The sequence below is a fragment of the Bombus vosnesenskii genome, unplaced genomic scaffold (assembly GCF_011952255.1).
Source record: "Bombus vosnesenskii isolate JDL3184/JDL3185 unplaced genomic scaffold, Bvos_JDL3184-5_v1.1 scf7180000013264, whole genome shotgun sequence".
NCBI classification, from domain to species: Eukaryota; Metazoa; Arthropoda; class Insecta; order Hymenoptera; family Apidae; genus Bombus; species Bombus vosnesenskii.
In genome coordinates this window covers 10,234,079-10,246,432 of record NW_022882924.1, presented here as the reverse complement: position 1 = coordinate 10,246,432, position 12,354 = coordinate 10,234,079, and the positions used below count along the sequence as shown (strand labels likewise).

General features: G+C 38.7%; 1 protein-coding gene across 2 annotated transcripts in view; it reads right to left on the bottom strand.

Annotated features, from left to right (window-relative positions):
* The window catches only part of LOC117237775 (plexin-A4), a 425,345-nt gene that overhangs the window by 301,854 nt on the left and 111,137 nt on the right, over window positions 1–12,354 (bottom strand). For both annotated transcript variants that reach the window (XM_033502106.1, XM_033502115.1), the window contains exon 2: window positions 8,302–9,583. In XM_033502106.1, the coding sequence (XP_033357997.1) occupies window positions 8,302–9,474 (1,173 nt within the window). In that variant the 5' untranslated portion in view covers window positions 9,475–9,583. The remainder of the gene's footprint in view (window positions 1–8,301; window positions 9,584–12,354) is intronic.

Here is a 12,354-nt window from a genome sequence, read left to right as displayed (position 1 = left end):
CAATCTTTATTTTATTCCATTTCACTTTATTTTATTATTCTTTTCAGCGTGCTTATCCCATTTTCTTTTCTTTCCTTTTACTCTTGAAATTCTTCCGCGATAACACTGTATCGTTCTTTTTCAATGCCATTGTGGTCTCTTTGCGTCGTTGCCTTTTTTCTGCTAGAATACCCTCTTTGATAACCTCGTGTTCTTTTTATTCTTCCAATTACTTCTTTGATATTATTTTTAAATTACTACGTTAAAATTCCTTCCTTTTGCATTCTACTCTTCCCTGCATCTCTTACCGAACGTAGTAGATGCACAAGGGATGATTGAACTACTATAAAAAGTTTCGTAATTCTAAACACACGAGCGGCTCAAAAAACCTTCTCAACAAAACCTGAAACAAGATTCTACGAGAAATCGTGAGGAAAATACGAAATGATTAATCCCAGCCTCAAAGAACAAAGAATCGTTTCCTAGGGAGAAAACAGAAACTATGTACAGAAAACGGAGCGATCCATGGGTTGACCAGAAGGAACGTAGCCGAAGAAAAAGGTGAAGAAAAAGACGACACTGTCCCACGGCAGCCCAGTTGTCGACCAGGCCAAACAAACAATCTTTATCTCCTTTATGGTCGTCCTTATCTCCGGCAGCTGACTCTTCTCTACAACTTTCCCGTAGCAGGTTCTGCCTTTTTCTTGCTCTACGTACGTGAACGGATCCTTTGTGTTCCACGCCGTATACTTTCTTACCGTGTTTCGTAAGAGGGGAACGAACAAAAAACAGGAAAAATAAAAAAAAGGGGGAAAGAAAAAGAAGATTAAAAAAACAAGAGACTCTAGGAAGCAACGAATGAAACAAAAGAGAAGAAAGAAGGAAAAGTACGTCTGAAAGGGAAGAAGGAGAAAAGGGATGGATCGTGCAACGTAACGTGTAGCCATGAAAATTTGAATAAATCTCTTCTCCCTCCATCATCGCAGTTCTGAATATCGTTTCGACGCTTTTCCACAAACTATACGGCCAGCTTTGCCAAGTGGTTGGGCGTAACTGAAAATTCAGTAGCAAACCCGTAGTTAATTTCACTGAAGAGAACTACTTTCTCTCGTCATCCGCCCCCCCCCCCCCTTTTAGTTTTCGAGATAATAAACCGTGCAAACGTTTTATTATGACTCATTCGTGGGAACCTTTGACATTACGCCTTATGACGCGAGACCACTTGCGTGTCTGTCGCACTTCGTGCTGGAAAAACTCATCGATCCATATTCATGTGATTCTATTTTTGAAATAAAACCCCTTTTTTCTCATCGTGGTGACGGTGTTAAGGAAGATAAAGGCACGAGTAGCGTGTAATTATTTGTAGAATAGTTTCAGATAATTGCCGCCTGTAAAGAGAGTATATGCTCTGTACAGAGGCTGTATGGGGAGAAGCTTGTGTCAAATCTTGGCGTGGCCCCCGAATTATTGCGTTGGCAACTAAGTGATTGCGGATTTTGTGATTAGGTGGTAATGTCATTAGGTGGTTTTGTCATTACCACCTAATAACAAAATCCGCAATCACTTAGTAATTAATGACTAATACCATTAGGTGGTTTTGTCATTACCACCTAATGACAAAACCCGCAATCACTTAGTTGCCAACCCAATAGTACGTTAATTCGTTGCACTGTAATATCGAGTGATACTGGCGGTGTGGATTATGGTTCGAATTCCGCGACGACACAGTGTTCTGGTAACAAAGTATACAATTTATTTATTCAGAAATATTAGAAATTAGGCTGTCATTAGGTGGTAATGACAAAATCCGCAACCACTTAGTTGCCAACCTAATAGTACGTTAATTCGTTGCACTGTAATATCGAGTGATACTGACGGTGTAGATTATGGTTCGAATTCCACGACGACACAGTGTTCTGGTAACAAAGTATACAATTTATTTATTAAGAAATACTAGAAATTAGGCTTTCCAATGATTTCTATCCTATATGATAAGTTTATTGATACATGGATCTATCTACGATTAAACGGGAAACGATGGTTATTTAACGTGAACTAAATACAGTAATGCGCTATAACTAAGACAACTAAATGGATAATTCACAACTCACAACTAATAGTTTACAACTTATAACAATTCGGCAACTCAACTCTCCACTCCTCACAACTCGACTCTTAATTAACGACTGCCGATTAATTCGTCTTTCTTCCTTAAGCATCCCTTTGTCTTTCCTCATACCCTCATCATGTACGTGTTCCATAACCATCCGGGATCATGATCACGTACGCCTTCTTCCGCGTAACTATTCGACTGAAGGACCGACGACACGTTGATGGGCCGCTTGGCCCATTCAAGTTTCCCGACCCTTTTGGCCTATCGGCACTTAGGCTTCCTCGCAACATTGCTTATAGTTCACCCGATGTTTCTTAGGCAATCTATCCACAATATTACAAAAGTTTAATATAACAGTGTTAAAAATTTGAACACGTTAACTAGGATATGACGCCAACTAGGTTGTGACGCTTTAGCTAGCCTCATGCTAGACAATGCTGTGTGATACAATGCAGTATGTAATTTTCACATTGCATTTTCCGTATTAACAAGAAAATCATAATCATCCAGAATGTTCACTACTTTATCTTTCGGGTTTCTTCTATTAACTAACAACAACTAACAACTAACAAAATGCCGACTTGCTTAGTTTATCTCCTGCGAGTTGTTATATATGTTCAAAATAGAACAAAAAATAACACAAAATTATACACATATAAAATTGTAATTTTTCAAAGAATCGAAATTTGTGAAAATCAGAAGAAATTCAGAACACACGTAGCCATAGAAAATCACAAGAGATCGCTTTCAAACGTTCGTCGAAATTTCTATTCGAAATCTAATTCACCAAATCACTACACTTCGATATTACCACTAGAAAAGCTTCTACACGTAGAAAGGGTGAGAGGAAAGCTACTGGAAATCTAGAATTCGTGTCGAGGATTCACCGCAAAGACAGTGAACGAACGACGCGATTTCCGGAAGGCGTTGCGGAAGATCGTTTCGATTGTCCGTAGCTGAAGCGTGCGAAAGAAGCACATGACGCTTTAGTGCATCATTTCTTTGCCTTGCTCTTCACAGTATCATCCTCGAGGTTTCCGATATCACCACCTGTTACGTAAACACGAGAGCGCGGAACTCGTGGAGACGCGGCCAATTGATTTACGTCGTCCGATGACGAATCGCGGCTTTCTGCGAGACTTTTTCTACCTGGCAACCATTTAACAAATCATCGACTTCCGTCTTCCCACGTGAGGGATTAGATCATCTTTCGATCGACAGATTATAATCGAATAATTCGATTCGATCGTCTTTCGTTAGATCTTCTCGAAGCTTTTCATGTCTTTTAAATCTCGTTCGTTTATTCCTCTTTTTAATCGAATTTTCTTTTATTTTTCCAAGGAGAGGCTGTGTCAGGTAAGAAAATTATTGGCTATTAAAGCTATTACATAATACCTTTTAGCCGGTTCTGATAATTTCTTAATAATACTTGAAAAACTTGCTCTTCTATATAGAAGAATATTATCATCCATTAAAACGAGGATGTTGGAATAGAAGTTTTAAGATCCTTTATAGTTCCATACTGTTTTCTTTATATTTTCCTGCTGTCTCATAAAATGACGTGATCTTACAAAGCGTAATTGGTTACAGTTTATGAAAATACGTGATTTCATGCCGGCGGATGTTAACATGTTAATCTAGAAGCTTCGCATAATCACAAAATTATAATGTTCTTCCGTAATTTCCGATACTCTGTTTCTACGATTAGTGAAAATACGTAGACATTTTTTAACGAACATCCCTGTTCACTTTCATTGGGATAGAAACACAAAAACATTTCTGTTTCATTTAATTTAACACTTTGACTGCCACGTTGGTCATTGGTTATCGGAGCGCTTGAATTTCTTACAATTGTAAAAATTGAGTGAAAATTGGCATTTTGAATATAACCGATAAATAAAAGATACTTTAAAATAAAAAGTGCCCCATTGAACAATTAAACATTTTTATTAGAATCATCAATAAAAAAGAAAATGAGAACAGATCTTGCATCTAACGGTGCACTGTGTTAAAACACTGGCATCCTGAGCGAAACTTGTGATTTCGGCGTGGCAATCAAAGTGTTAAACTGCAATCGCCATTCTTATTTCTCTCTTCTCGCACTGTTTGTAATACTTTATTATCCCATCTCGTATATCATATACTTGCTTATCTCCATTATACCACCCGAATTAAACTCATCGTTACGTTCTATACAAATTAAATTTTTACGTAAAATTGCGCTAAGGAAACACTGTTTGGACCAAATGCCGCAAACTTCGCTGATGCATTGACCTCGGAAAATATATAAAAAGCTAATATCCTATCGCTTAATTATTCAAACATAAATCCAGTGCACAAAATCGCGCAACTAAAACCAATGAACCCGTGTGAATAATCTCGTTTCCAAAATATCTGCTCGACGTAACATATTTGCTGCAGCAACCATTCCACGTTTACCAGTCAGCAACGTTATGGAATCACCGAAAACGACGAAAGCGAGAGAAAAGAACAGGAAATAGCATCTGGTGTTAAAAATCGTCAAGAAAATCTAGTCTATCGGTCTACGATCGCCTGGCAATCGATTTAAATCTGTGCTGTAGTAGCGCGGTGAACACGTTAAGCTGGTCGTCGGTGTTGCAACAAGATACGTACGAATTGAACAACAAGGCGCGACGTGTACGGTATGTAGCCAGGGCGCTGTGCAAAACTTTACTTTATATCCGACCCTATGTAAATGAGAAACGATCATTCAGGTCGGGTTGTAACGTGGCCGCACGAACCGATCGTGGGTGCACGTGTAAAATCGAGCAAGAAAGCACGCGCCCTGTTCTCGTGTTTCTTTCCTTAGGGGTTCTTTAAGCCCCCATGCGGCGCTGTCACGCGATAACAGGCCCGATCCCGGTTTACCGATTACCCGACTGCTAGTAAAGCAAACGTACGTTGCTTGAATGCAAATCGACACCGATGGACGAAACGGCCGGGACCGTTATCGTACGACCATGGAGCCCCAGCTAAGACCGCCAGGGCCCCGCAAAGAGGAAAATCCATTTACCGCTGATGCTCGCGATTCGTGTAATACCACTAGCGGGCAAAAAGATAGCCAAGCGACTGATAGCGTTAAGTTCTTAATGATAGCTCCGTAATTCTATAATTTTATCGAACAGCGTGTAAATACTAGCTTCTGACAACGTGACGTGTAGTAGAATCGGTATGTGGACGATTTGCTGCTTGTAGGAAACATGTGGATGACGGTAATTGATACTGAAATTGTCGACGAGTAGAGTAGCAAAGTTATACGAAAGAAATTGATATGGAAGAACATGTAACGCACGGAGAAGATTGTAGTTTGCTACGTACATTTCACAAAAATAAAGAAAAAGTAAATCACCAAATTGATATTCACAGTACCAAACAATGTACCGTTATGAACAATGTTTAGAAAATTATCTGTATTACGTTTATTCGTTGTAGGTTCGGTTTTGTAGTTTCTTAAATAAATTAAATCCATAATATTTCTATAACGATTAAACCGAGAGTTCTAGCGTTACAAGAATCTGTTTCTCTTCAAAAAAATCGAGTAGTTTCGTGTAATTTTCTTGAAATGTTCGCTACCAGAACTGCACCGATCTCTCATTTCAAAGGCTAAACTTCATTAACGAATAGATGAATTCTTAACAAGTTCTTATCCCACTTTACATCCATTTTGCAGATATACTTCCAAACTTAATACAATACACTTTGCACAAAAACCCTTGGAAAATATGTTTTCGCCATTAATAACTAATAAAAGAACAACTATTCTAAAAAGTTAAGAGAAAGTAGCTTTTGAAAGAACTAAATAATTTGAATCATTTTCGTTATTCCAATCTCCATGCGCAGAGAAAGATAAAATAACAAATATGTATTGTTAGATAAATGGAGCATGCGTTACGATTCGAGCGGCTATCGACTATGAAAGAGAAATTAGAACGCAAATTAATAGCGGCAACAATCTCGATTTAAACCAACCATATTTATAAAAGGTAGGAAACACGCAAAGAATATTTTTTACGCCCGAATATTCCGCTTTTTCGACCGGTAATTTTGTTGGACAGATTTGAATATCGCACGGAACTGTTGAGGACAGACTTTATAAGCCGTTAATTAATTATTGATCTTTGTTTTAATTTTGTAAATGCGCTATCATTCAGCCGGCCCAATTTCACCAGTTATTTTGATAAATTAAAAGGCAGGCCACAGAAGCCGATTTCACGACTGCACGTTACACATCGAATTATTAATATAGGCTTTCGAAGTAAAGCCGCGTCCAATTATCTTTATACTTCAACGTTTCACGCAGTAGTATACTACCAGTAGCGAATATCAGTATGTTTTTTTTTAATCTCTGGTCAAGCTAGTGGATGTATTAATGCAACGTTCGAACATAAAAACAATCGAGCACAGATTTAAATCGAAAAGACTCGATAGATAATTCGAAGAATCCAAGCTGTAGAAGCTGCAACATGGTTTAGTGATAATAATGTTCATCAAAAGATTCAAGTGAAGGCCATATATCTGTATCTTCTAAACGCTCTTTTAATTAGTAAATAATTTATTACACTCGGAAACATATATAATAAATAATGTCTAATATGTCTAATACGATATTGATAATAAATGAATAAATAATTGTAGGATCTTACTATAATTAGTTTATTTACAATGGATTAAACAGATGTTGGTCGAACAGGAAACGATGGTTGTTTAACGCGAACTAAATACGATAACATATTATAATTAAGACAACTAAATAGTTAATTTGCAACTCTCATCATTATTATACATTATATATATCACTAACTAACATTATTATATTATTATTACATCATTAATCACTACGGTACTGTATTAATGCATCATCGGCTTGCTGCTAGTTGCAAGCATTCTGTTGGCAACAGTTCTTCTTAATAAATAAAAGTTACGTAAATAAAAGTTCGTCGTCACAAAGAATTATTTGATATTTTTATATTTCAAGGATGAATTTGAAGATTTTAATTGACATATGAACTGCGAGAGAAAAATACAAATTGGTATCGTTATAGGATTTCGTGTGAAATAATTAAAAATCTCTGAATAGTGGAGCTAAAATGGAATAATAATTCGATGATATCGATGATCTGTAAAACCCTGGAAACTTTATGCGTAGTTTCATTGCAAGGCAATGCGTATATGATATTCGCTGAATTTAGAGAATCATGAACGTATCATTAAGAACTGAATGATAGCACGTGAGCGCTGCATTTTTGTCACAGAGTATACTTCAACTCGGCTGCCTTGACTTTGATCCTGCATCTACAACGACGTGCCATGATTTCGCTTTTATCATTGAATTCGCTTTCCCTCCCTCTCTTTGGATCGTCTGTTCTTGACTCGCGATTTATACCGGCCAACTCGAAGCTACGAGTAAAATATGCCACTCGAACGTTGTGATTTATGCGGGATTTTGCTAAAAATGAAAGGAAAAGAAAGAGCGAAACGTCAATGCAACGTAACGTAGATAAGCGGCTGGAAAGTTGCCTAGAAAATGATACAAAGGCAAGTGTTCTATTTGGTTCTTCTTTGATTTGTAGATGTACAGGAACGATTTATAGACGTAGCCATTTTTCCTAATAAGAAAAATGCTGGTAGGTAGATACAATTTTTAATGTCTCAACCGGAAGAGGCAGGTTAGTTCGTCACTCACACGTCACAACACGTGCTCCACGTGTTATATAATTTATTATACTGGGGAATATTTCTAATAACGTTGACTTGTGAATAATTTCATATACGTATATTCTGCATCGAAAGAGGAAAATTATACGACTTATCAGATATCTTAGCGCTGAAAAAATCAGCATCGTACAAAGTTCTATTGCTTGAAAACAACGCAGCTTGCGTTCTTTCCGCTACCAAGCTACCCAGTCGTAAGCAGTTAAACATTTTTCTAAACGAAAGAAACACGTCCACTCGAAAAGTCATATTCGCGCCTTATCCGACATTTCGTTCACGGCATTTGCTATCGTAACGTTTGGCGAGCACGTGTGTTCCGCTATTACATTTTTACGATTCGTCGGAAACCTCGTTCGTAGAAAATCACTTAAGCCCACGTTTCGCCTATATATATACGATTTGAAAAGTCGGCGGATGAGAGTAACGTCGATCGTAAAAGAGATCGGTGAAAGAAAAGTACAGAGAGAATCGCTCACCGTTAAGATGCACTTGTGACTCGGAGAGATGTATTCCAGCCCCCGATGACCCTCGCCGCTGAAGCACTTCTGTATATTGGTCATGAACTTCCTTCTTATGGCCTTCAACGAGTAGACACAGAGCGCGGAATGTTCCTTCGGTACGTCGCTGTGCGTGCTGTTGCTCTCCGAAAAAACCGCGAACAACACGTCGTCCTGAGCGGTGATGCCCAAATCTCCGGCTAGAACCGAGCCAGCCTTGCCTACGTACGCGGCCTGCACCAGATTATAATACGTGCCATCGTTGGTGCAATTGATCGGTATCTCGGTGTACGAGTAGTAATGCTCGTCGTCGTGACAGACTCGAACCAGCTTCGATATGAATACCGCGGTATCGGTGTTCTTCATCTGCGTGGTCATAAAATAGCTGAAACCACCGCTGCTGAACCCGTACACATAGTTGATAGGATATCTCTCGCGCGACAACGAGTTCACGTACATCCTGGTACCGGTGGTGACGGCAGCTTCCGCGATGTTAAGCATTCTATCCTTGTCCAATGATCTGGAGCTGACCGCGGGAACCTCCGATCGGTACGGCGAGTTACCGGTGAACGTTACACCCACGTACATCACTTGCGAAACGGGTGGATTCGGTGGTCCAGGCGCGATAAACGCCACCGTGGACGCGGTAGCGTTGTTCGCTACCACGGCCTCTTTCACTTCTTGCACCACGTCCGAGATATTGTGAAGGTTTCGTACTCTGCAGGTGCCCTGGGACAAACTTCCGCACGAGATCAACCTGGTGGTCGTGTAGTCGATCACCAACGCCTTGTTCACATTGTCCACTAGCCTCGTTGGCGTTTCACGGGGACAGTCGATCATCGAACAAGCGGTCGAATCGCCTTTTGGACCAGTAACTTCCTTTACGACGAGGCTCAAGTCCGGCGAGAGCTGATACAACCGATTCACCGCGCCCACGTAAACTCGACCGGTGTTCTTGTCCACGACCAGATGGTTCATGCGTTTCACTTCTGGATCGTGGAACCTTTGTACTATGTCGGCTGGCGTCGAACGGACCGGCAGCCGGGGAGACAACAGCACCAGGATCGACAGGAGCAGGCGAAGTTGCTGTTGATGCGACAGCATCGATCCCATCCTCGTCGATGACTCGCTGCTGCACGGGAAGACTAGCATCTTACTACTCTACTTTCTACTGCTACGCGGGACACGATCTGTCACTACTTCCTTCTTCGCTGCGCCCGAGAATTCTCGCGAAGGCGTCTTCCTCGAGCCTCTCCCAGACCTGCCAACAAAACCAGAAAGAAGGTTTAGTTTATATTCATGTTTTTTATTCGTCAATCAAGTAGCACACATTTTTATTGAGAAAAATGATGGTCAAACTATCACAGTGTCAATTACTATTATTTGTCTTAAGAATTTGGCTTTCATAAAATTTCGCCACTTTATCAACTATTTTTAAAGGATTTATATCTTTTGACTCGACAGATCTCATCTTCATTTTCAACTACGATATATTAATATTCTGCAGTTTAATCAGGACGTGACATGAAAACCAGAGCACAAAAAGCAACGCATCCTTTGCTGCGATCTTTATATGATTTTACTGAAACTTTTAATCAGTAAGCGTGCTTATTTTCATCGTTCTATGAAAAATAAGCCAGCAGATCCGTGTCTCTTTGCCTAGACGTATTCCGATAGGAACACGCTAAAACTCCATTTTACGTTCTGCTGCATTTAAGACTTAGCATACGAAAACCGAACTACCGATCGGTAGTTTTAGTGCTGCTGTACCCATTTGCATTTTATGGAGTAACAGGGAAACGGAGCGTGAAACGCTCGTACCTGAAGTTTACACTGTAGCCGCGAGAAAGAAATAAGGAACGTTAAAGAAACGTGTGGTATTAATTTCAGATAGAACGTAAAGTCTAGGAATTTCTCCCTCGTTATCGCGTTTAGTACGCAAACGCGTGTAACCAAACGGGATAACAAGGCTCGTGTACTTTCTCGAATGTTAAAAAGAGTTAGTTAGGGAACTTAAACGACGCGTTGTAAAGTGAATATATCGTTTACGCGAACAGGCGGAATCGCTGAAAGCGTATAAAGACGTCTTTAACGAAGACCGGTCTTAAATCAAAGGCACCTAGCATTTTCGCGGACGCAGACGCCACGTTTAGCGTGACTATACGGCTGTTTTACATTAATTGCGACTTAATAGCGGACCAACGACACCCTGGACACGACACACCTTACAACGCGGAATAATTGCTTCGATTATCTCTTCACACTCTTGACGAATCAAGCGTGTACTTGCACGCGAGTGCCTTGCGAGACAACTGATATTGATAATAACGTTATTTCACCGATAAAAATGTAAACTGGAATGATAAGTGCGTTACGACTTTTATTGCTCGTACTACAATTCCGTATCAGATCGTTCATAAAGTTCCTGGTAAAGTGTAAGGAACATTCGATGTATCTTCGTGGAAATAGCGTCTTAAATGGTAGATTTTTTCAAAAATGACATTTTACCACTTATTGCTATACCAGCCTCACAACGTTATCGTAATTTAAAAGCTTACGTGATTAACACTTTGACTGTCACGTTGGTCATATATGACCGGCCACGGTTTCTCCTGTGACGTCACGGTGTTCACTGATGACCGGAGCGCTTGAACTTCTTACGATTGTAAAAATTGTATGAAAATTGACAGTTAGGGCATTTTGAATATAACCCATAAATAGCAGATACTTTGAAATAAAAAGGAGCACTGTGTTTGCATCCATATCTTTGAGGGGTAATCTACGAATATTATTATAAACATACCTTAGAAAATAAGCGTAAATGCTGCTTTATAATTATATAACTGAAGTTAGAAGTGTGAATATACTTACTATTATATATAGAATGAGCAAATACTGTTTACTAATATCTTCTACACGTTCCAACCATATATTCTGGACGTTTTGCTTATATATAACCGATAAATAGAAGATACTTTGAAATAAAAAGTGAACCATTGAACAATTAAACATTTTTATTAGAACATCAATATAAAAAAATGAGAAGAAATCTTGCATCTAACGGTGCACTGTGTTACAACGCTTTAAACATAAATGTGGTTCAGCAATACAATCTGAACAATAGGTGGTCACTTTTTGGTTCGATTCTTAGCAATTTTTGATCCTGACTGTTTAACATTTTTTTTATAGCACTCTTTGCAAAATTTTCGTGCCAGGTACGCTTGCCCTTCTTTCTTCTGCATTTCGTGTCGTAATCTTTGTCGAATAAGTATATTCGACGGCTCTGGTGAATGGTACTGTGTAAGGTGCATTACGAGTGTTATTCTAAAAGCTGATACCTTGATTTTTGTTTTTGTTGCTTGTTTATAGAGTATCATCGCGTTTGAAACTGATGTATTTAACAATAACTCTAAAGCTAATTTTATATACCACTTGAGGGTTTTTCTATGTGGTGTAGAATATTCCATCATTTGATTTGATAAATGTACAGCACACTTTCCTCTGTTGTAATCTACCACTACCATTGCTTTATCACAAACATAATCTTTTTTCGGACTTCCACCATTTCATCCGAATGTCTTGTCGAAATCATAAAAATGTCACGCTTGTCTCTCCACCTTACTATTATATATATAGAATGATCAAATACTGTTTACTAATATCTTCTACACGTTTCAACAATATATTCTGGACGTTTTGCTTATATATAACCGATAAATAGAAGATACTTTGAAATAAAAAGTGCCCCATTGAACAATTAAACATTTTTATTAGAACATCAATAAAAAAAAATGAAAACAAATATTGCACTAATGCTAATGGTGCACTGTGTTTGCATATTTCTGAGGCTTAATCTACGAATATTATTATAAACACACCTTAGAAAACAACCGTAAATGCTGCTTTATAATTATATGAAGTTAGAAGTGTGAACATACCTTACTATTATATATAGAATGAGCAAATACTATTTACTAATATCTTCTACACGTTTCAACAATATATTCTGGACGTTTTTCTTACGACGAAATA